At 43.1% G+C, this 26,397-nt stretch overlaps 1 protein-coding gene and 1 long non-coding RNA gene across 2 annotated transcripts in view; one reads left to right on the top strand and one right to left on the bottom strand.

Moving 5' to 3' along the window:
* The window catches only part of pdgfd (platelet derived growth factor d), a 52,192-nt gene that overhangs the window by 10,435 nt on the left and 15,360 nt on the right, over nucleotides 1–26,397 (top strand). Inside the window, exons 2-3 of the mRNA XM_030381415.1 lie at nucleotides 20,320–20,509; nucleotides 21,526–21,703. Coding sequence (XP_030237275.1) covers nucleotides 20,320–20,509; nucleotides 21,526–21,703 — 368 coding nt within the window. The remainder of the gene's footprint in view (nucleotides 1–20,319; nucleotides 20,510–21,525; nucleotides 21,704–26,397) is intronic.
* LOC115561381 (uncharacterized) lies at nucleotides 787–1,773 on the bottom strand. Its single transcript, XR_003979909.1, has 2 exons — nucleotides 1,375–1,773; nucleotides 787–1,006 (listed from the first exon to the last, which is right to left on the bottom strand). It is a non-coding gene; the product is annotated as an uncharacterized LOC115561381 (long non-coding RNA).

The raw sequence follows: 26,397 nt of genomic DNA, 5'->3' as shown, positions 1-26,397 counted from the left end.
TTTTTTTTTTTTTTTTTTTTTTAAATGTTATTGAGCTTAGGCCCAATCCCATTTCTAGCCCTTACCCCTTCCCCTTACCCCTTCCCCTTACCCCTCCCACTTACCCCTTCCCCTTGCCCCTCAATACAGAGGGGTAAAACGTTCCCCTAAGAAATGGGACGCCCCTCCATTACGTGGCTTCATCGTCGCTGACTGCTATGTCAACAGAAGCCACGAGTAGGCATGTTTCAGATCAAGCATATGTTGCGTTGCGTTGCCTCACATAACATAATGAATTAGTGGATAAAAACGTCAGAAATGCTGGCGTTAACTTCCCTATGTGATGCGACGCGTCACATAGCTTTAAAAACTCGCTGGATCTCCATTGTAACTCCGTCCGTCTGCTTTTCTGTGCATATGCTCTTTCAAATAAATGCAGACATAAGACACTCCCCTCAACATATCAAAACATTTCCATAGGATAGGATAGGATTTTATTTGTTGTCATTGCACATACACACAGGTACACACAGGTACACACAGGTGCAACGCCAAACCACTCCCCAGGGAAACAAAAGGCATGCCATAGGGAACAACGAAACCAACTTACTTAGGAACCAATATTTGGTGGAGTTCACATAAAAAAAGGTATGAACAATGATAAAAAATAAAACAAAATCAAATTAAATTTAGCTCGGCTACACACACACATACACACACACACACACACACACACACACACACACACACACACACACACACACACACAAAAATACTAAATTACAACAAAAACAATGGTCTCGTTTGGTTGATACATTCATTAGGCAATTGGTATAATGACACAGACATTCAGTGGGCTATTGAGCTCAACACAGAAATACCAAAGTAGAAAACAGACGCAAGAATGAAAAGATTGAACAACGTAAGACTCACTCCCACTGTTTTCTGGCGATCATTTCCGATTTTAGGAAATCATTGTCCCTGGTCCCCCTGAAATTAATGAGCCGTCTGGTCTCCTGTGGTGTCCCTGAGGTAAAGGTGGAAAGGAAATCTTCCGTTTGACAGGTGAGCGACGTAGCCTAGGTGGCAGCTTTACCGATATCAAAGCAGTGCGCCGGTATAAGCAACCAAGGAATAGTAGTAGTAAGCATATCCACTGCACACAAATGTTACTTGAAACCTTAACATGTCATGTCAAGGGTTATCGGATATCTATCTCAACAAATAGCGATAGCGGAACACATTAGCATCGGCTTCTAGTGATTCAAAACAAACTTGACTAGTGAATCAAAACAAACTTGACTAATGATTCAAAACTAACTTCACAATTAAAAACCGCTCGAAAATAGTATTATTACACCAGTCTGCCGTAATTAAAGTGCTGAAAATACTTACATTTGTGCGTGTCCTTCGCTTGAACCATCGCTGCTGTTTGTTTATTTGGCGATTTCGGTTGGCCACTAGAGAGCGCTAAAATCTTGTATAGTTCAACGGTTATTTACCGTTATGTCATGTTTTATATCGAGCTCAGAGATCGCATTGTCCGTGTATGACTTCGAGCTGAATATACAGTCAACTTTACATCATGAGTCCGAATGATAACAACTAGTAAAAATGCATTTTCGGCCGGATTTTCCTCGAAGCCCTCCCTTTGAAGTGTGGTCCTTGGATAGCTTCGTTTCAAGCTACGTTTTCGCTTCGTTTCAAGGGCTACGTAGCCTTTTGTCTTCGCCCTACCCCTTAACCAAAATGAGAATTGGGACACCCTTACCCTTCAAACCAAGGGGGAGGGGTAAGGGGGAGGGGTAAGGGGTAGAAATGGGACGCAACCTTAGTATCCTGCAGATTGCGCTCCTACTCGCCTTGCTACCTAACAACTTTAGCTGGAGTAAAAAGGAGGAGATTGAATTTTACCGTACAACATGAAAGCACGCTCGCTCAGGCAGCTGCGCGCTCACCACACCAATGTACACAAGACGCGTTGTTTGAGCATGTTGTGCCTGTTTTTCTTTAGGTCCCAGGCCATGTTAATTTGTTATACTGTAGACTCCAACGGTGAGACCATACTGCTCAGCACGCACGTGTTAGTCACTGCTCACGAGCGCAGCACATTGGGAGTTAGTTATTTATTTTACATTTTACATTACACTCATTTTTGACTGTAAATGTATTCTAAAACACTCAAAGGTTCTGCATTCAATTCACATATTCGTCAAAAGTGTTTAAAGTATATTTAAGGTATCAAAAACTACGTTTTATATGCTTTTTATTTTTGCTTTTTTTTTTTTTTTTTAATCGGCCGATTAAATCGTAATCGTAACTTTTCTCTGAAAATAATCGGCATCGGCATCGGCACTCAAAAATCAATATCGATCGGGCCCTAGTATTGGCCAATCGGATTTGTCTTGACACGATTGCGATGATCATAGAAAAGAAAGATTAGAAAGAAAAGAAAACTGAACACTATTTATTCCATACTTCCATATTGTTTTGTAATGCAAGCTGCATTGATTATTGCATTGTTGATAGAAAGTCATATACAAAAGCTTTTTCTCTAATAAAATATTAGATAAGTTAATTCATCTGTTGATGTCTTTAATGATCATCACAAAAGTAGGAAGTGATTAGCAAACTCTTGAGTAGCAAACTCAGATGTATGTATATATTTTTGGAAAAGACGCATATACTTTTTTTTGTTGCATCGAGATGCATCGATAATCGTTTTAGAATCGAATCGCTGACCTCATAAATAGGGATGCACCGAAAATGTGGCCACCGAAAATGTTTGGCCAAAAATGGCCCAAAACATAACTTTTCAGTTTCGGCCGAAGGAGTAAAAAGGCAGAACAAAATACACCGAACATTTTTATTTTTGGAAAAAGCAACCGGTGTGGAATGAGCCGGGTGCGCTTCTAAAAAAGAGGGATTAAAAAAGAGCTGCACGTAAGTTTGTTAACAACTAATTGAAAAAACTACCGCAGGAAGGATTTTACTTAGCGCTCTCGAAAACAGGTTCGAGGGATAACATTTGAACGGTGGGACGTCATTGATTTATTTCATTAAATGGAGACAAAAGAGTTTATAAAGGACATTGAATTGTTTGATTTATGCATTGGTGAAAAAATAAAGCAAAATTAATGAGAAACAACAAAAGCCACATTCGATATTCGGTTTCGGCTTTCGGCCAACTGTTTCAGTATATTCGGTTTCGGTTTTGGCCAAGAATTTTCATTTCGGTGCATCCCTACTCATAATCGGAAAACAAATTGAATCATGAGGTGCCAAGAGATTCCCACCCCTAGTCACTACAGTATTGGCTGGGATGATTACGGGAGGGAAACATACACACTCCTCTTAAATCAAATCGAGTATGCTCTCTGATCTGTGAAAGTCATGTAATCTCTCCTTAACAGAGGTACTTAAAGGACAATTCCGGTATTTTGAACATTAAGCCCCCTTCCTGGTTTGTTTAGGATGAAATAGAGTGGGTGACACCGAAATTTGAACTATTAGTCCTTTCTCGGGTATTTGGCTCATTTTGAATCGCTCCTGCCTGCTTCACAATGGTTGTCTGTGTGCATACACAAACCTGTCAACCCAGCAACCCTAAACGTTCGTTTTCAAAAATGTGCAAGTAACCGAGTGGTTAGTGGCATTCGTGAAATTTAAAAAAAATATATCGGCGCAATATATGGTTTCCATCCGTGTTAGTTGCTAAATGGAACTATTTTATCTGATACCTCACAACTGCATATAAACTTCCGCACAAGGTCCCACTCCGTGCAGCACCTACTTTCGACTTCCATCGGCATCTGCCTGCACTTCCCACAGGCACACCACCCGCCCGTGATCATGGGGACGCTTCGGCCAGAGCTTCAGGCGCCTCCGTAGCCAAGCCTCCATCTCACGTAGCTCCTCTTGGGTGAATTCTGGTTCAAAACGATATCCCCCGCCGTCAAACTCAAAATCGAGTGCGTCCTCCAGAAGCCACCTTTCATAATCCATTTTCAGTGATTTTCCCTAATCCGAGGTGCTCACGGTACAAGACTTCAAACCAACGTAAACAGCCCACCTTTCCGGTTCGGCGGAGTAATATCATCGTGCAGTAATGAGTCTTCCAACTGAAATCAACTGGCGATAAATGTGCAATAAAACACGACAGAAACCATATATTGCGCCGTTTTTTTTTTTTTAAACTTCACGAATGCCACTAACCACTCGGTTACTTGCACATTTTTGAAAACGAACGTTTAGGGTTGCTGGGTTGACAGGTTTGTGTATGCACACAGACAACCATTGTGAAGCAGGCAGGAGCGATTCAAAATGAGCCAAATACCCGAGAAAGGACTAATAGTTCAAATTTCGGTGTCACCCACTCTATTCCATCCTAAACAAACCAGGAAGGGGGCTTAATGTTCAAAATACCGGAATTGTCCTTTAATAAGGTGAGTGCTGCATGCAGTGCTCAACTATTGTTCTTCTTAGGTTTTATTCTTTCTTTCTTTATATTCTCTACAAACTTTGGGACCATATGCCTTCCACAATTTTTCACCTAAAGAATCCATTCCAATTTTTAAATGTTCAGATTAGCTTTGAATTGTGCACTTCCATTCAGATTTCAGATGTCATCTTATTGAATGTCAGTGATCTTTAGGTGGTTTGTGTGTGTGAGATAAATGAGAGGTTCCTTGTATACCACATAATGTCATCGTTAATAATTAGGTAGCGTTTGGGTGTGCATTTGTGTATTTGCCATTGCAGAAGTATATGATTGATTCGTTTTCTGGCAATGTACGTTTTGGGTGGGTTTTTGGTTGATTTGGCGGTTTTAAGTCTATAGTTGGGCTGGAAATTGCCAATCCGATGTGGCATAACATGCTATCTACGTAATGTGCCATATGAAAGCTGAGACTCAAAGGAGTCCAAATCTAGTAAGATCAATAACATTCCTTTCCAAGTAACTACCACCACTTCCACCCACACCCACACCCACCCCCCCCCCACCCCCCCCCCCCCACACACACACACACACACACACACACACACACACACACACTCACACACACACACACACACACACACAAACAAACAACTGCTCAGCTATTCTATATTTGATATCAAATGCATTCAAACTTGATAACATTAGCTCTTTGTTTAACTTTTAAATGTATTTGTTTCCCACCATTTTACATATTTTAAATGGTATGCGTGTTTACATTATTTACTCCATTTGACTCTTTTCAAATCCCTTCACTTTATTTAAGCCATTTAACATTTCTTTACGCCTTAAGCCATGTGGCTTTTCTAGAAAGTATTTTCAACATCACTACATCACTACATGCATTTTGTAGTTTACATTTGATATCCAAAACATAAATAAAGTCTCAATGATTTTTCATGAAACTATATTGTTTGTGTTCTATGTATCAGCCATCAGTTTTTATATTCACACCCTTTTTATGTAATGGAGGTCATCGATTATTTTCACAATTATTAGGGGGATTCTTTGTAGGGCTGTTATAAAATATAACACAAATCGAACGCTGAATTTCCGTAAGCGAATCTCGCCCTTCTCTCCGTGGCCTACCCTCATGTGAAAACAAAATGCTTTTCTCACGTCACGCCTGATGAAGTTTTCATGCTCGTTTACATCATCAACAACTATTTACATCATCAGCCAGACTACTATCGAGATGAATGATCAATCAGCGATAATTATAGGTCTATGATTGTAGTTTACCACTGTGAATGCAGTAAGAGAACACGTTGACTGGAGAAAGGTAAATAGACTTTCACCTCTGCCATGTCCTTACACTTGTTCGGTGTCCATGGGGACTATTACAACGAAACACGAATGTGATTGGTTAAAAGGATTTGCTGCTATAGCCGTGGAAAAAATTGGTGCGAATTAATTAATGTTGCATTCTCGCAAAACGACAATTCCGTTGTATGCGCAGGTACAGGCCCATTCATCTCAATGATTTGTGATTATTGACCTTACAACGTGAATCATGAGTCAGTGCTGTCCATCACCAAGGAAAACGCAGCTAATTATATTTACGCCGTCAAGAGGCGGCACACAATGAAGGTTGGGGTTGATTGTGTATTTGTTCAATTAATTTTCCCATGTGAGAATCACTATTCGGATTTGAACGGCCATCCTTCAAGTTCACAAATCAGAAGTACAACCACAAATACAATTTATCAGTTGAAAAAATTCAGGTAACACTTACTTTACACAATACTTTAGAGTGAAATAATATCCATAAAGCATTACATTAACTTATTATTTGCAGTGTGTGCCAGTGTGTGTGTATGCCCGTGTGTATGTGTTAGCCAGTGTGTGAACGTGTGCGTTTGTGGGTTTGCCTGTGTGTGTGTGTGCGTCGTTTGTGGGTTTGCCTGTGCGTTTGTGGGTTTGCCTGTGTGTGTGTGTGTGTGTGCGTGTGCGCGTGTGTGTGTGCTAATGTGCCTGCATGTGTGTCTTTGGTGCAGGGCTAATTGATTGTCCTTGTCAGGCTTGCTGTGCGGGCTGCAGTTGCTGTCAGCAGGAGCCAAGTGCTACTCTAACAAGCCTAAAACACAGTGCTTGGAAAAACACATACACACACACGCACAGTTCAGTGCTATAACAGAAAATAAAAGACAGAAAGGCATTAATAGTAGCAGTAGAATCTAACTATCACAGCATTTCCCTCTTTATGTTGTGTATGATTTATGACCCAAACGTTTTTGTTTGCGTACATACAAAAGTTTGTACTTTGATTTTGTTTAAAGATGTGTTTGATAATTTTAGTAGCAGCCAGTACTGAAATAAAACCATGAATACGTCTCTATGGTTATGCAGCTCATGGAGAAAGGCAGAAAACCGATTTGAGTAGATTGTTGTGATAAATAACATTTTCCTACATCCAAAGGAAACAGAACCATTACAGTTACGAGTGATTTCAGTGAAACTTTAGGATTCCAAAGTTATCCAAATTAACCCATTGTCATTTTGCATTAAACCCGTTTTAAAGAGGACTCAAATTCTGAATTCCCCAGTAAGTGTGTCGCAGTCCACTTTTGTAACAAGATCCATCTTTATATGGCCCTACTTCATGGGGTATGAAGCATTAATGGGAATCGATTATGTAGTCTGTTCTCATCTTTGTCTTGGAGCTTGATGTCATCTCTGTGCAACGCTGGCTTCTAATGAGTCCCATAGCCTCGAACCAGCTCCATATTCATGGAAGACTGTGCGTGTGTGAGTGTGAGTGTGAGTGTGAGTGTGTGTGTGTGTGTGTGTGTGTGTGTGTGTGTGTGTGTGTGTGTGTGTGACGCGTTGGTAGTTATTTGTGTGTGCCCGTGTTTTTTGTGTCGCGTGTAATTTACTTGCATTTCTGAATATAAATACGGTGGTTTGTATGCATGGTGCCTTTAATTCTTTGTTTGTGCGTGCGTCTGCGTGTGTCTTGCCCGCAAGAGCCAGTCAAGCAGTGAGTGTATAATACACACTGACCTGTCCGCTGTGCTGACTCAGCCAAGGTTAGGTGCCTCTGCATTATTCAGTAAACCCAGCCAGGGTGCTAAATGCAAGGAGGTCACACAGAGGAGGTTAGCATGCTAAGTAGACAACCAGGAGGCGTAAGGAATGAGAATAATGGACAGTAACCATGCAAAAAAAAAAAGGTTGTTACGAAGTCTGCAGGTCAAAACACTAAAGTGATTAGCTCTTTTAAGTTAACGATACAATGACACTCGAGGAATGGAGGTCATTGAACTGCAATTGAACTGCAATGGAACTGCAATGATGCATGTCATAACGACAATTATTATTTTATATGCCAAATATCGCTAAATGTCTCGGAGCCTGATGGTGCTTAATTCAGACAGGTAAAACCGTTGTTGGCAGTTGGAGAGAGAGATTCAACTCTTTGAGATATTATTCTAACTAACAGACAGAGTGGTGGTGGGCAATGCATAGTCAGCTAATAGAGAGAGACTAGAGAGACACACCTGGCCAATATAATTCCTCTGTATTGATTTAAATCCTTACAAATATTACATTTTCACAAAAAATAAAGTGTTTCAACCATGATGTAAGCATTTTGTTGCCGACCAAAATGAAAAGAAAATAGAAGATAAGGTGTTTCTTAGCAGTCGGCCGCGATACACCATTCCAATATCGTCCTTCATGAACATTCACAATCTATGCATTAATCAAGCGGCGCCTGCCAAACCCCAAATATCAACTGTCAATCATCCAGCTCTGTTGATTGGTGTGCAACGGGCCATCGTGCATCCAAATACCCCAAACTCTGCATCCAAACTGAGCAAATACTAGTCAACTGGTAAAGGTTGAATAACGAAAAATGTTCAGCCTTAAGCAGAGCTGTTTCATTCCACTATGCCTAATCTGATTGTCCTTAGTCTAACCGTTCAGCAGAGTGCGGTTCATCATTCACTTCTTTGCAGCCATTAGGGTAATTTATCTCCATCAATAGGCGTGGAATCATCCATACCTGAGAGGTACTCATGAAAGCTAAGTGAATGCTAAGGCTAATCAAAGACCTGAGAGGGCCATGGAGACATGCTGTAGGAGATGTTTTGGAACAGCTAAGGCCTAAAAAATTTTTTTGTTTGGTTCCGGTTTCCGACCGACCCTGTCCATTTGTGTGCGACCCAAATTATTTTATGAGCTTTAAAAAAAAAAAAAAAAAAAAAGTTTTTTTTTTTTTTGATGCAAACTATAATTACGTTTTTGTACAGCACCTCTTCATTCTGTACAAGGATGAGCGCATTCTCTCGTTTATAAATGAAAACAACCTACTTCATTCGCTGCCGCTGGAAAAAATAAAATAAAAAAATAAAATAAATTCCCTACCTACCCATGACCTAAACTGACAACCAACAGGAACCAAACTTTTTTTTTTTTTAGGCCTAAAAAGGCTTGCCTACACCAGACAGAAATTGGACAGTGTGAGAAGTCTGAGCAATTTGAAGATGTCTGCAAAGTTTTCCCTTTGAAATATATGATAAACAGCAGATAATGATCCAATCGAACATTTGGATATATTTCACGGACTGGCGAAAGCGAAACTGCCTCTTTGTATGCAGACTCCACCGCTCTATCGCCCTCTCTCCAACGCAAATTTAAATCTTGTTTATTTATGAATCTTAATCAGGCATGCACTTTGGTGGATGCTGTGTTTGATGTATTCAGCTCACAGATGTTAGAATATATATTGTTGACTGTTCTTTTTACACTCTTACAGCCTTGGCTTCTCTTCACTCTTTCTCTCCTGTATCTCTCCCATTCTTCCTCTTTTTTGTAATTTCTCCTGCTCTCTCCTTCTCTCATTTGGGTCTCCTGTGCGTGGGTGACCAGCTGGGTCTCTGTATGAGAGACTTTGAGGACAGAGAATAAGCCCTCTGAACACGTTGACCCAGGCTGTCTATCTAACCTCTCTCTCTGTCAGGTAGACTCAAGATAATGCGATGAGGAATATCAAAATTGTGTGTTTTTGTATGTTCTGTACAATTTACGCATTGCACCCAACTGATCGCCCAAAATGCTTTAATTCGAATTATTGTCACCTCATTACACAGCAGTTGGGTAAGGACATTGCATCGCAGCCTCACAAACACACAATCATGCACACACACACATGCTCTGTTATGGAGCCCATGCATGCAATAATAAATCCCTAATTTAAATAGCGTCCAATGACTTTTTTTGCTGTCCTCTCTCCCGCACACACAGACGTATTAATAGACAGCAAACACAATGTCCTAAGCCAGGAGGAGCCAGGATTAGAGAAATGAGCCGGCCACACACACTCACACACACACACGCAGACAACCACTCAAACACACACACACACTCAAACACACACACACACACACACACACATAGAAAAACACAAACACACACACACACACATAGACAAACACAAACACACACACACACGCAGGCAACCATTCAAACACACACACACTCAAACACACACACACACACACACACACACACACACACACATAGACAAACACGCACACAAACACGCGTAGAAAAACACACACAAACCAACAAGCTGACCAACACACACACCTCCTGCCTGGTACTCACCTGACCACCAGGCAGGAGGTCCCAGGGGCCCAGTCATGACTTTGGCTCATCAGCCCGCTAATTAGCTTGTGGAGGTGCGTGAGCACGTGTTCCTGCGCTTGTTTTCCTCCCGTGTTCACGTGGGTGCCCTGGTTTACTCCCACACCACGCAAACATGCAAGGTTAACATGCCTGGTTGCCCATAAGCAAGGCAAGGTCCCTGCACCTGGAGTTAGTTCCTGGGCGCCCCCCCGCTCCTAGCTCCTAGCATAGGATGGGTTAAAGGCAGAGGATGAATTTCCCCATTGGGGATTAATAGCAAGCAATGTTTCAGTGTGAAACTAAATTGTGTGTGTGTGTGTGTGTGTGTGTGTGTGTGTGTGTGTGTGTGTGTGTGTGTGTGTGTGTGTGTGTGTGTGTGTGTGTGTGTGTGTGTGTGTGTGTGTGTGAGAGCCTTGGCTGATAGAACAAGGCATAGTTGATGGCAGGCTGATATAAGGCTCAGACTGGGTTTTTCAGAGAGATATTGTGATTCAATTGCTTCCATGGGGTCTTTTACAAATTAGTTACAGTGCAGTTATTCTGTTTTCTTATCATCCTATTTATCTCTAGCACAGTTAACGATTATCCCATCTAAGTGGCTGTTATTACTTAGCATGTGTCATCCCTTCAATTGTAAAGATATTTTCTCAAAACAAAAAATAAAAGTAGTGTCATGTTATGTATACAACGGGGTTGGCTGAAAATAGTGGTATTGGATTTTATTTCTCTTTAGTATTGACTTCCTTCCACCAGAGCAGAAGCAGATTTTTAAATTGCCTTATTTTTGAATTTCAGTAAAGCAACACATTTGAACTGCAACGCTTTGAGACTTTTTAGACACTATGCTCATCTCAATTCATATTCACATCAACCCCGCAAAGTTTGCTCAATCGTGTCGAGCTACATGGCGGTAATGCATGAACTGTGCTTTTTTCTATAATTACATATAGGCTAGCTGTCTTCTATAATTCATACGACATGTGCGCCCAAGCAGCCATAGCGACTGTATGGGAATATATGTAGCGCTCACATGAGTGCCTCTATGGACAGACTAATGCACTGGACCCTGTTCTTTTTATTCCTACCACTCCTTTTTCAACGTGATCACCAACCACAATGACAGAATAGGTTGTTTTCTCAATGCCACCAAAAAAGACCCTGTGCCAGTGTTCGCTGGTACAGGGCCCCCTATTGACTGGACCAAGAAACAGCATGTCATCACGTATACATGGGCTGGGGGCGATAGTCTCTTTTGCTTAGGAAGGCTCCTTACTGAGTGACATGACCCGGAAGTATCTAAGTGGCATCCATGAGATGAGCTGTTCCAGCTCTCTAAATGCTAAGGAGAGGTTCTTCAATGCTTCCTTCTGTGTACGTGTCTCCTTTAGAACAGGGTAAACTGGAGAATCCTATCTGAAAGGAAAGGAGATAATGTGTCTGTCTGTCTGTCTGTCTGTCTGCCTGTCTGTCTGTCTGTCTGTCTGCCTGCCTGCCTGTCTGTCTGTCTGTCTGTCTGTCTGTCTGTCTGTCTGTCTGTCTGTCTGTCTGTCTGTCTCTCCCTCTCATAATTTTATGAGGTAAAAGTGAAAAGCGTGAGCGAGACATTTAAAAAGGAAACAATTAATGAAAAGTATCTTAGGCCTACATCCAGCATTTGGATGCCAACCTGCAAAGTAATGCAAGTATATTTGGTTTACCTCCTACCTCCTACTCTCTGATAAGGTGAGCACTCGCCAATCTTGTCGACAAGTTAAAGATCATGAAGCAGCTGGATATCCTCATCTAGGATCTAACCAATATAAATGTATGGATTAATTAAGCACTTCTTCACAAAACCAGGTCGTTAAGAATGCTCCCGTTGATTGGCAGAGGATAGGCTAACAAAAAACAAATCAAAACTTATTCTACACATTTCCAAGGAGACTTAGCAAACATTACAGCTCCCAGGATCACAGATGAAAACAGGGCCTTAGTTTTTATTCTTGGTTTTAAAGTGTGCGCTCATCGGGAGTAAAGGGCACACGGTTTCTGGTCATGCGTACGCACAGCAAGCAGAAGAGTAAATATGGGAAATTACAAAGTACAAATTTCAAACAAGACCAAAACTGGTTTTTGACAAGCCTACCTCCATTGTGGAGACATTCGCATGATCAACCCCTCTTACTTAATCAGCCTCAGTCTTTCTTTGCTCTCCCTCTTTCTCTCTCTCTATCTTCTCAAATACATCGTCCCCCCCAGGGAGTAAGGTGATTTTTAATGTCACCTTCCTTTTAATTGATTAGGTCATATGCCTAAAGTATGCCTAGACGATAATTGAATGAAGCAGCCTAAGATTTATAATTGCCCATTAAACTGATAATTTGACAATGCCGTGTATGTCTAAATTAAGCCATGTCCTGACATTTGTAAATGGACTGCAGCTGTAGTTGGTGCGTGCGTTGAAGATCCAATGTTTTTTGAGGATGTGGTCGGGGTATAACGGTTTTCATTTCCTGCCTTAAAAAAAGAATATGATATCCAACATGATTCCAATGAATCCAGTACTCACTGAATTACGATTGTCCAATCCCATGGCAGAACGTGCGCTGAACCCCTCGCTCATTTGCATGAAGTTAACCGACAGTCAACTTCAGCCGTGATATCGTTTCCAATACAAAGTGTACGGGAGTGGTTGCCAATCCCCAGACTGTGCGTCTGGTGGGGCCGCGTCGTGCTTACCGGCTGCAGTCCTTGACATTCCTTCCGGTCCTATCAAACCATGGCACAAACAGTACATTCATCTATTTTCCCGTACACCGCTGCACAACGATAAGCGTCCTTTATCGACTTTGTCAGGCCCACTCCTTCCCCCGACGGATCGGCCAGTGTCACATTAATAAGCGAACACTCTTCTGAAGCGATTGCCCAATTCCTTTTGACCTGTGATAGGCTCCTATGAGGGGCAGAGTGACACTGTTCACCGCAAAGGGAGTTCACTCCCATGCACAATTCTTTGAAGGGGAGCACGGTGGACACTGTATCTAGAGTGGCCTCCATCTTCTTCTCTATCACTTCCTGTTCCACTCTTCAATTCCATCAACATCTAATCGTGTATTTCCATTTTGTCCTAAACATTCACACATTTCTCCTCAGCTAAAGGTGAGGAGAAACCCTAACCGTAACCCATAGATACAGATATAGATAAAGATATAGTAAAAGATATAGATATAGATATACAATATACATTGGGATATATGTATGGTAATAAACCTAAGCCGGTGCGTCCGACAAGCATAAGAAAGCTTGATCATTCCAGTTTTCCGGCCTTACAACATTATAAATTTCATGCTTGCCAACAGGATTAAGTGCTTTTTATACAAGCTCTTGATAAATTAGTGCCATGGTTACAGTTCACTGTTAAAACAAATAGCCAAACTAACATCCAGCAGACGGTTGTCACATTTGCTAATACAGAAGAATTTAATGTTTCGTATATCGGCCCATAAACAAACACCTATAGCGCAAGGAAAGGCAGCAGCTAGCCATTAAATGAGATGGTGCAGGATGGAGAGAATAGAGGGAGGGAGTAGCCAGAGTCGGAGGGGAAGAAGGAGCAGGAGTGGGGGGCGAGAGCCAATGCTGACCAAAGCTGACACCCCACGGCATGTAGCATTCTCCTTCAGGCTGTGCGTTACTGTGTGTCTGTAAGTGTGTGTTTGTGTGTGTGTTTACGACGTGAGTTTTGTTTTCTTTTCCAGCCTCCTTGCAGGCAGGAGCGTGACTGAGAATCAGCAGAGGATATTTAAAGTTGATATGACATGAGATGGCAGAATCGCGGTCCCAGCACAGACTTCCACAAGCAAGACAAATATGCACATAATGTATACTCAATAGTGGAGATACTCGGAGGGAGAGACACCCAACACGTGGGCATTGTGATAACAAATCGTCGCAAGGGTGCTGTGGTTGTTATCCCTTGGTGGGGGCTGGAAGAAAATAGGTATAGCAGTCTAACCATGCTTCACATACATAGAAACAACCTATGTACACGTACTGAAAGCCCCCCCCCCCACACACACACGAACACGGAATCCCACATGCACAAACAGTGTTCAGCAGCAGTTGCCCGACTAATGGGTAGTGTTCTACATTCGGTCTCCAAACACAGATGAGTAAACAGCTCGGCCGGCCAGTGGAAACCATGGAGGCATGGCTCTGCATCTGATGTATGATTACACAAACACACACACACTGACAGAGCTTACAATCTCCTACATCTTTACAATGGAGAAGAGGCAATTTATTTCCAAATTAGCCCTTGGAAGACTCCTCGCTTGATCGATGCCCACGGATTTAAATAGTTCACTTCCTCAGTGAATCATACTAACGTATGAGCGGATTTATCAAACCAGCACACTGTTGTGACGCTAATTGAGAATTACCCCGTTTCCTGCGTGAATAATTACGGAAAAGGCTGAAAAAAATGTGTGTGTCACCATGAAGGAGACAAGCAAACACAGGGGTGATTGTTTTTGCTCTGGTAAGCACTTTGGAAGTGAAAGCATCTCCTGTGCCACACTGATTGGCCGAGACGAAAGCCAGTTGGGAACGACGTTGTCAGAAGTGGAAAACACAATGGTTGAAAGGGAAATCAGGTTCCTCTTGTTGCCAGTAAACTCCCGTGGGGTCGTGACTGTACCACTGGATGATTAAGGGATGGTTCGCTTTTGCAAGATTCTTTGTCAATGCGCAGAATGGAGAGATGGAGTTCTGTACAGCAGGGGGATGGTTAACAAGTCATAATGAGGGAACATGATTTAAAAAAACATCGGCACACATGCTAGATGCTAGTGTCTTCACTTCCTCCATCCTATTGGGTTATTTTGTGTGTGTGTGCGTGTGCATGTGCGGGTGCGTGTGTGTGTGTGTGTGAGTGCACTGCTGATGTGGCGTGAGGGCGCGATTGGAGCTGGGATCAGAAATAGAACAGAGCCGTTAAGAACACAACACCCCCTGTACAAAAGGTGGAAGAGAGAGAAGAGAGGTTTAGTTAAATTGTAAATCTGGTGATCACTTAATTTAGATGTGACATGCAAGTGCACTGCACACACATACACACAAACGCACACTTAGATTGTGCGACTACATTTTGTTCAACACAGAGCTGCTCGTGTCAGACTAAGCGTTGGCCTTAAGGTGTGTGTGGTTGTTTGTGTATAGCTGTCTCTGCATGAGTCAGCCTGCGATTGAGGTTGACAACATCACACCATCAAGGCAGCAAAAGTTTCTATGTGTAAGGTTAACATTTTGACAGTCTGCGGGAGTCTTTTCTTTGGGCTTTCCATAGTCAGAGTTTAATGGTGCCTTGGCTCCTGAAGGTTCCAGGCGGTCATGTTTCAAAAGTCGTGCTATTAAAGGTCAAATGTTTTGTTTGTGCTCTCAACTTTGACTGCTATCCATATTTGTTTTACCTCAAAAAGATTCAACAGATCATTCGCTCCAAACAGAAATTGGTATAAAAAAGTTAACCCTCCCACACACTCCTACATTCAAATTCTGCATGTGCAATCTTTCTTCGGACTGTATTTAACTCCTTATGAAAAACACATGGCTCAATACAGAATGGTTTGTGTTCATCTGCAGCAGAGCCTCGATGTCACTGCATGATTTATGGCAGGTCGGAGCTACGGCCGGAGGCTCAACCCTGGGAATCTGAGGTGGGGAGGTCACTGCGGAGACATCTGCATAATCACCCCCTCTCTCTTTATCAGACTCTTTCTTGCTCTTCTCTGTCTTGATGTCTCTCTCTCTCACAAATACACACACACACAAACGTAAAAGCCACATAATTATGATTACATTTTTCTCTTGGTTGATTTTAAACTCCTTCTTCTGACATCCATCATTCTAATCACCAACAGTTTTCATCACCAAGAAAAATATATAGTCTCAAAGTTTTAAATAACCAAACTTCATTTCACTTGCTGTTCTTCACTGCAGAAGAATGGACCTGATGGATTCACCTTAATTGATAGAAGAATGCATTTGAATCTATGATTATCTAATTGATTTACACTCTTGGTGCGCAACAGTGACTTAGCCATTATAAAAATGAAAATAACAACAACGCTATCAGTACTGTGTCGGGATAAGTTAACACCGAGTTTACAGAAAGCACTTTGTTTCTATACTTAATGTAAAAACGTCAAAGGCTTTCATGTTTTTAACGCTGTTAGTCAGTTTAGTTGATTTACAGTTTAAATTTGTTTTTCTGTTCATAGAAATACTTCATATAGTTATGGAATTGAACCAACACATTAATGTGTTTTCGATGCAGCGTAACACACATTCAGTCTCATTATGTTTATAACTCTTGTTTTCTGCCTATTATGACCGCATGCACACGTAAACAAACACACTGCCATTGTGTAGAGCGGTCCATCTCCCCCTAGTGATCTTAGTTGGGGAGCATTTCTGGGCCATAAGAACTTTTACAACCCAGTAGATCCACAATGTCAGGCTTAACAATTTAAGACAGACACACAGAGATACACACACACATACACACACAGACAGACACACACACAGACAGACACACACACACGCACCAGTTGGCAAATGTTACTGCCTGAAATGTAGTCCTTTATCATAATTATTTCTGAATGCTAATGCTGAGTGCTGGTGGTGCTCCTCTGTGGCTGCCGTTTGCTGAGGAATTGATTCAATAGATTCATCTTCTCACACCGGGAGCGGCCTCGGGGCTCAGGCGTTGTCAGCAAAAACACATTCTTTATAGATGGGGGTGGACTGTGGACATAGATTAAAATACCTGCCCAGCATAAAGAGACAGTGTACATGACAGTATATGTATGTATATGTATATTTAATTATCATACGTATATAAATATATATAGAGATATACATATATCTCTACATATATATTCAATAATAATTATTAAAAAATGTGCGAGATTTGTTTACTTGATATTTTTTTCTTTGGCCCATGTGACACTACTCTTCTGAGTCTTCTGAGACCCATCTACATCAACACGGCAACAGAAGCCATGTGAATACGCAGGACTCTGGTTTTCTGCGCATGATTTCCTCCATAAAGGCATGCTGCAGGCTACAGGGCTGTACGCAATGTCCTTGTTGTTTGTCTCGTAAGCACTTGCTGCGAGGCTGTTTCACTGTCACCAACGACCTGGGGGGGAGGGGGGGATTAGTATTGGTGGGATGAGGCTTGCAACGCCGGGCCATAGGAGATATCGCCGCCAACAAGCCTGGCTATTGACGGACGAAGCTCAATCGTAGATTGCACGTTGTTCTGGGGAGGCTGCTGTCATTTTCTCTAGACCCTTGATCGACGGGCCTATATTGGGCCTACAGCCAATAGCGTGCCAGGGGGAAAAGCCAGCCTGGTGATTGGCTCCCGCAAAAGCGAATCGGAAGCAGAAAAAGGAAAACAGGACCCGAGAAATGTTACCTTACATGATTCCTTCAATGCAAACGTCAACCAATGTTTTTAGGAGTGTTATTCGGCTGAGCCATCCTATGATGCGTGTGTCGCTGGCATGAAAGTTTAACAAGCACATACGACATCTGAAGGCGACGCCCCAACATGAAAGGCCGCATTGCACACTTTCGATTGGTTCTGCAAGGCAGGTTTTCCTTTTACTGTAATTGATTCAACCCAGTTTTTGCAATGTTACCTGGGAGGTTTTCCTCAGTCTCTAGTTGCGCCAAGCATTTAGAGAGCCGAAAGTGTCGGCTCTCTAAGAGCTGAGCCGGAAAGTGTCATTAATTAACACTTAGTATAAAGTATTTTATTTAACAACTGAATATTAGTGTCTGAATAGTCACTGAAGAGCCTTATCCAATGGGCTTCTAGGAGGGGGGGCATCATTAATAATCAATCAAGCCTCAAATGCTCAAATGTGATTATCTGTAGACAATAAACCTGGCCATCCATGAAGCGTCTTTATGAGCTCATCTCTCTTCACGAGGCTGTGCAGGCGTGTGCCACTGTCAGGGGACACCGCTTGCCGTCCATTTGTGTCTGATCATTTTCCATTGTTCTACCTTTTCATTTGTTTGGGGTAAAAAAATACACGCTATCTCTTTCTTTCTTCTTTTATTATGACCTCCCGCCTACTGCCAATACTGCCTCTTACCCCAGTACTCAATATAGCACGCTCAGGGGCCAGACACCCAGCATTAGCAGTGTTTACAGCCGCTAACGTTACTCCTGGTAATATATGGCTGGTGTCACAGCCTAGCTGCACATCACTACTCCAAAGGGCCTGGAGGAGATGGAGGAGGAGGAGGAGGAGGAGGAGGAGGAGGAGGAGGAGGAGACAGAGGGGAGGTCTGAGGGAGTGAGAGAGAGAGAGATAGGGGAGATGAAGTGATAAAGTGGGAGGAGGGGGGGAAGCTTAATCATTTTTTGTTTTCAGGGTATCATGGTACTATAACTTTAATATGCATGTAGCTCTCTCGCCCCAAAAACACACACACTTCAGAAAATACAGCCCTGTCAGCCATACCGCAAGATGAAAAGTGGCTGTGTGTGTGTGTGTGTGTGTGTGTGTGTGTGTGTGTGTGTGTGTGTGTGTGTGTGTGTGTGTGTGTGTGTGGGTTTGTGTGGGTTTGTGTGTGTGTGTGTGTGTGTGTGGGTTTGTGTGTGTGTGTGTGTGTGTGTGTGTGTGTGTGTGTGTGTGTGTGTGTGTGTGTGTGTGTGTGTGTGTGTATGTATAGGTGTGTGTGTGTGTGTGAGTAACGGTTTTTAGTTGCAATTTGCAGTGTTTCCAAAAGTATACAAGGGTTAGAATCTAATAAGGACAATATGTGTGTTTTTCCTCATAAAAAGGTGATCTTGAGTTAGCATCATAAAAATGGGATATGTACAAGGATGATGACAATAATACACACAAACCCGTAGCTATCTTCCTGTGTCCTCTGCTCCCATTCTGTTCTTCAGTTCATTCAGCAACCCTATTCTATCCTTTCTATAACTCCAATTATTTCCGGTAATTACTAAAAAAGCAATTACTGAAGCACTCTTATCTCCTATAATACCACATCTTACACTAAGCAAATAGTAATGGCTTTAACCGTTGCATTTCCTATTTACGGAATCAAACAGCCCTTAACTGACATCAGTATTGTTTCTGTTGACCTCACTCTTGGATGTCTGATATAATCTTAACATTGACCTTCTGCTGGGAATAAATGGCTGACCTATAAACACCAAAGCGTAGAAAACAAAGGATCCAGCTTTGCAATATCCTTTCTGAGCAATTCAAGTATTTGTTGGCCAGCAGCATAATGACGCTTGTAAAGTATATCTCTACCATCTGAAAGCATTTTTAATGAATAACTTGATTAGTTTTATCCATGGTTCTAAAGTCTGTTATCATGGCCATTAAAGGATGTTCATTCGCTTTAGATCACATTCGTCACAGGTGGGGAGTCAAAGTTTCAGCATGTTGACGCTTGTGAGGATGGGATGTGGTTTGGACTTTTCTCCACCATCTTCCATTTGACATTTTATGTTTGTAACATGGTTGCATTATTTATTATTGGATGCCAGGAGAGTCTCAAAAGCCTCATAAAATATCAAGACACTTAAGACCAGAAATATTATCAATAGTGTTTATGTCTGTGCAGCATGGTAGAGAATTACAAACAAGGCACAATCAACATCCATTCTTTGAATCAATTATGTAATTTGTCATGATTAGCATACATTATTGTCGCTAGAGAAGTGAGATTTGAGCACAATTTGCAGGTGAGTGGAGAAAGTTCTATCCAACCCTTATTAAAATTAACCTCAGGAGATTAGGTTTTAATAATTACAGATGACAATATTTGCCTTTCTCCATCACAGAAACATCAGCCTTGACTATAAGATTTTAAACTCAACGGTGAAATATTATATATTGTATACCATAGAACAAAAAATGAATTAACAGAAATCTGTCCATGCATCAGTTACTAGGGATCTCAGGTTTTATCTCCAACAAAACCTTAACCGTCAGATGATGTTTCCAAAGATATGATTGCGATTGAACCAATACTTTTAATCCTGTACAGACAAAAGCCCTGCCGTTGCATTAGGAGACTCCTGCAACTGTCTCCTCCTCTCATCCAGTTTAAACACATTAGCATTTTCGGTCCACATTACAGTATATGATCTCCGTATCCGACCTAACAGACATCCATCCCCACAGACATATACCGCAAGGAGGAGGTGGTGGAGGTCACCGCCGAAGGGGGCTCCGTCTCAAGCCCCCGCTACCCCAACTCATACCCCCGCAACCTGCTGTTGTCATGGAAACTGGTGGCGCCGCCCGGCTGCCGCTTGCACCTGGAGTTTGACACTCGCTTTGGCCTGGAGGAGTCCGAGAACGGAGTGTGTAGGTGAGAAAGACCGGAGGGTGGTGGATGAGCATGTATATCTACCTTGGCCGATGGCGGTTGAGATGGGTCAGCTCTATAACGGTGCACACAGTTGTTAGGCCTGTGTGACACAATGGCCGACATAAACTAAAGGTGGCGCTGCATGCACTTTATATTTTTAAATGCAAAAATAACTGCTATTGAACGGAAACAGTAAATATTCATATCGGTGTCAACCTAAAATAGCGCTTAAATATCCAGTATCATCCTTGGAGCGCTATTGCAAATGGTTGCTCCGTCTCCTTTGTTTCCGCGCCAGATTGGGAGGTGGCGGCTTTGGGGAACCAGAGAAAGAGAGGAATTAGAACAGGAGTGAAACTAATGGAGATAATGAAGGGAGGGGTTAATAAAGTGCAGGCTCTGACAACGCATCGCTATCAAGAGATGTGGAAGGAGACAAGAGGCTTAGCCATGTGATGTAAAGCCTTGTTAAATGACAGATGGAGAAAGTTTGCTTTTTGTTCGGCGAGTGGTGCTCGGAGTTTGTCCTTGAGGTTTAGGAATGAGGCGGGGGTGAGAGATTTTAAAATCTCTGTTTGCGATTCAGCTGTCTTTGTAAGCACTTTGCCGTGAAGTCAGAGAGAGGAGGAGGGGGGTGCAGGGGGGAGGGAGGGTGAGAACAGAGCGAGAAAAAGAGGTGTGAGACAAGAAGGTAAGGTGAGTTAGGAATGTGTTTTGTGTATTTGCGGGTATATACATGTGCGTACGCGACGTGTGTGTGTGTCTAAGTGTTTGTGTGTGCTTGTGTGCAGGTGAATACCCGTGTGTGTGTGTGTGTGTGTTTGTGTGTAGGCCTCATCAGGTTCACTGAGCAGGTCTGCCATAGCAGGCTGCTGTTAAAAGCAGCACTTTAAAACAGGAGACCATCTTTTAATGTCTCGCTCATCTCTATCGCACGGCCATCCCCCGCTGCTTCCTCCCCGGCCCCCCTCTGATCCGCCACCGCCTTCTCCCCGGCGGTCCCCCTCTTTCCCCAGGTATGACTTTGTGGAAGCGGAGGACCAATCGGAGACCAGCACCATAAGTTGGGGTCGGTGGTGTGGCCAGAGGGCTCCGCCCAGTCTTAACTCCAAAACCAACACGCTGAGGGTCACCTTGAAGTCTGACGACTACTTTGTGGCCAAGCCGGGCTTCCGAGCGTACTACAGCTTGCTGGTGAGAGAACCGCCGCGCACTGAACACACGCTGAGTCCCGTGACCACACGCAGACAGAGAATACCTCATGCTTGCGTACGCAGGTGTATTGACGCAGTATACACACATGCTAAAGCACAGGATATGTCGTCGTCTCTGTGTGTGGTCCAACAGTGAATGTTTACGAGAGAGAAAAAAAAAAAGGGACTCACCCGGCCTCACAGATGCAGAATAGTTTGTGTGTTTGTGTGTGTTTGTGTGTGTGCGTGTGCGTGCGCGTGCGTGTGCGTGCGCAGTGTTTCCCATACATAGACCAATGTGTGGCGCAGCTCCACAGAATCAACACCGAGCGCCACAAATTGATTTTTTTTTTTGCGATTTTGAAATATAAATATCGTTCAGTTCATTCATCTCCGCATAGCACTCTTTCTCCCTGTCATTCTCATTCACACACGCACACACACAGAGACAAGCGCGCATACATGGCAATGGTGCGCGGGTACACTACCACTTATTGGATAAACCCGTGGCGTATCACTGATACATGCACACACACTGACAGTGGAGTCGCCCGCTCCTCCTCTCAATGCGCCTACAAAGACAAACCCAAGCGGGATATCTGCGATTAATGTGAAATGCGGTTATAGTTTATATATATTACGGTGTTAGACCCCCAGGCTGTTCTGCCGGCGATTTTAATTCGCTCTGCAGCAGAGGCTGGAGATCGGGAAGCTCGGGAGGTCTCCCGGTGGGCCGGTCCACTTTGAAATGTTTTTTGTGCGAGATTGCTCGATTACGCGAATGAGCAATCGCAAAATGCCCCCTCCCTGGCTGGACTCCGAGAATGGAGGAACTCAGGAGAAAAACACTGAGTCATAGATTGGCAGAGGACACACTCTCGGTTGGGATCAGTTTCAAACGACTCCCAGAGATGGAAAGATGTGCCTTTTGCCTCCCGAGTATCCGTGGGGCTCCGGGTGGAGGTTGATGAATGGTGATGGATCGGAGCTGGTGATGAGGGGGGCCGCATAGCAGATGAAGAGGTTGGCCTACCTTGTTCTCCTCTCACTCTCCCACCTGACAAAAGGGGTCGAGATGGGTGGACAGGCTACAGAAGGAAGGGAGGGAGGGAGGGAGAGAAAGTGTTCTTTAAAAGGCTGTCAAGTAGGGGGATAAGGAGATTATCTTTGTCATGCTGTCAGTTGGAGGGAGGAGGAAGACAGACCTGTTGGACGTTGAAGGTGATATTTTGCAGCTTTATAATCATGGAGGGAGGGTAGGTTAGAAAATGGATGTGCAGAAGAGGGTGTGTGTGTGTGTGTGTGTGTGTGTGTAAAGAAAAAGTGCGATAAAACCGTGAGATGTTTCGGTAACTTCCACTGGGAGGACGGCTGCTGGTTAGTGCAGATCAAGGACACAGGAAGCCCAGAGAGAGAGAGATGGAATAATCGGTGCTTCCCATTAGCAACACTCTGTTACTGAGGAAATGGAGAGAGAACAAAGAGAGAGCCGGAGAGCGAGAGACCGCCACACAGACAGACTGACATAGATATGGTCGGGATAAAAACCTAAGGTACTGTAAACAGTGCAACATTGTGAGACGTTGAGATATTCAGTCGATCTGGCCATCTCGACTAGCGTCGCATGCCGTTCACACTGCCCGGGGCCGGTTCTCATTTCCCACCGGGCCCCAATGTCCCAATCGGGCATTCCTTCTCATGTGCCTCTAACCAGTTCAGGACAGGCATGAGTGTACAGAGGGAGAGAGCTAGAATCAGAGCTAGAATCAGAGCTAGAATCAGAGCTAGAATCAGAGCTAGAATCAGAGAGAGAGAGAGAGAGAGAGAGAGAGAGAGAGAGAGACGTACTGCCTATACAGGCAGTAGCACCATTAGCAAGATGTCCACCTCTCTCCACATTATTCTTCTCATCAAATCTTCTGCACCTGCTCTTTTTCGCTCTCCCAATTCCTTTAACACACACACGCTTTCCCCCCTGCTGCACTGAAGCGGTGTATGTGGTCCATTTACACTGTTTAATTTGTTCTCTCCAGAGCCGTCGAGCCAATAGACGAAACGAGATGTAGGGGAAGAGAGAGACACAGAGAGAGACACAGAGAGAGAGAGAGAGAGAGAGAGAGAGAGAGAGAGAGAGAGAGAGAGAGAGAGAGAGAGAGAGAGACACACAGAGAGAGAGAGAGAGAGAGAGAGTGAGAGACAGAGTGAGAGACACAGAGTGAGAGACACAGAGAGAGAGAGAGAGAGAGAGAGAGAGCCACACACGCAGAGACAGAGAAACACAGAGAGAGAGACAGACATGGAGAGAGAGCGACAGACACAGAGATAGAGAGGTAGACAGACATATTAGGTTGGAGAGACGGATAGAGGGAAGAGATAAATAAAGTTCATAACATTTAGAGCAAGAGAGAGCGAGACGGAGGGATAGAAAGAGACAAGACAGAGAAAGGGAGAGATAGAGAGAAAGGGCTATTAGTGAGTTCATTTGATAATGTGTTGAATGCAAAGTAGATCAAGAAGCCAAGACAGAAAAAGGAAAATGATATGGGTTAGGGTTTAAATGGAAAATACTAATCCAATTTAATCAAATGTTATTTGGTCTTTAAGACGCCACGCTATCTTAACAAGGGACCTTTCTTTGGATCACATAATAATGAAGGCAACTGATTAACACACACACACACACAGAATATCACCTGCATCATTACAGCCTAAGCACCGGATGTGAGGAAGTAAGAGGCATAACTCTGGATCTATGGAAGCACTGAACTTCCAATGACTCACTTGATTATACAAATACAAAGCAGGGCCATGATATTCTCAGAGCCTTTTCTCCTCAGAGCTGTAATCTGCTACTACTCATATAGCACTCTGCTGGAGTAATCCCTAGTATAGAGTATCCATTGTATATTACATATTTGTTTCACTGATATTGATTTGAGTCATCTACGGCAAGGATCCTGTGGGGTTCCCTAGATATTCCCCTCTCCTCCTGTGTGCGGAAACCTTATCTGGGACTGGCTCAGGTCCTGGAGTAACATACTCCCCAGATTCCCAAAATACCATTACGTTTCGAATGAAAGACACTGACAATGTTCTCTGGAAGAGAGAGCATCTAAAGAGGTATTTCCTGTCCCGTGAAATACCGTCCCACACGGGGAACTACTCACCTGTGACTATATCTGTACGGTATGATTTCATATTTTATGTGTACGTATGAGTATGTGCAGAATTGTTTTATTTGGTTCGCAATAAAAATCACGATCCAATCCATTGATTCAAAATAGCATTAGCAAGGAATAGTATATACTCATCAATATCAACTTCAAAATGCACATTTAGAACGTAAAAGAAAAGTAATATTATGCAGTTTTGGAAGAAGCACTGTAGGGATTCATATCAGTTTGTTCCGTGGCTCTATGGCGGAACAGTTGTGGGGCCATCGTTTTAGGTGGACCAGGGCTTCAATGGCCGTACAACCAGGGCCTACCTAGACGCATTAAGAGGGCCGTGGGAACTGGATCTTCAGTGTCCTCTGTAGGATCCCAGATGTTTTGGAGACGTGCGATGCGACCATACAAGGAAGGAAGGGCAGGCATCTGTAAACAAGCACACATGAATAAGCTTTCTCTCCCGCCCTCTTCTTCTCTCAGAAACCCTCTTTTATTCTCTCACTTACAGGAACCTTTCTGACCTCATTCCCATCCGGCCTGGGGCCTTACCCACTTCAAAGGCACTGTTACAACTGTATGCGTGTGTGTGTATGGAGCTGTCAATGTACTAAATTTAATACCCTTAAATTGAGATGCGCACGCACGCACGCACGCACAGAGTGTTGCTAGTGTCGTGAAGTGGGTAAGGCCCGATCTACTGCTCACTGCTGAATGATGGTATTTAAAATTGTGAGTGCATGAGTGTGTTAGTATAAAGGTGCGTTTTTATAATATCCACATTTGTTTCTGTTCTTCATTGCATCACATCAAACTGCACTCCTCCATTCCAAGTCTTACACAGACACACACTTGCCTAAAAAGGAAGAATTTCATTGTATGACTAAGAACATGTTTCTTATTGGGCATATGACAATAAACACTTTGAATTGAATTGAATTGAATTGAAACACACACACACACACACACACACACACACACACACACACACACACACACACACACACACACACACACACACACACACACACACACACACACACACACACACACACACACACACACACACACACACACATTGGCATGCTGCAACCAGCTTTCCCGTCCACACCTGAAATTGAAAATTCTTGGGGGGATTTTGCCGTTGTTCAGAGTCCAGGGGGCAGGCACACACCTGTAGGATCAAGACACAGACACACACAAGTACATACAGAGACGCACCAAAGAGGTGTGTTCGTAAGAACATGGTGAGTTATCTGCTTCATCACTACAATTTCAGTAGAGTAAGCCTGCGCTGTCACCCACTGAGAACACGCTTTTTGGAAGATGCAATGTTGTCTGATGACCCATGGCAGCTGGTGGCTAGATCAGGAAATAAGTGTATACGAAGAATATACATCCATAGACAAATATTGTTAATAACAACTTGGTTTGGGTCATTTCAATTTGATGTCGTTGTCAGTATATTTGTATTATTAGACTTGTTTGTTTCTACATTGTTATTTATTTTAACTTGTTTTTCCCCGAC

The sequence above is a fragment of the Gadus morhua genome, chromosome 16 (genome assembly GCF_902167405.1).
Source record: "Gadus morhua chromosome 16, gadMor3.0, whole genome shotgun sequence".
NCBI classification, from domain to species: domain Eukaryota; kingdom Metazoa; phylum Chordata; class Actinopteri; order Gadiformes; family Gadidae; genus Gadus; species Gadus morhua.
This window is presented reverse-complemented; position numbering and strand designations above follow the sequence as displayed.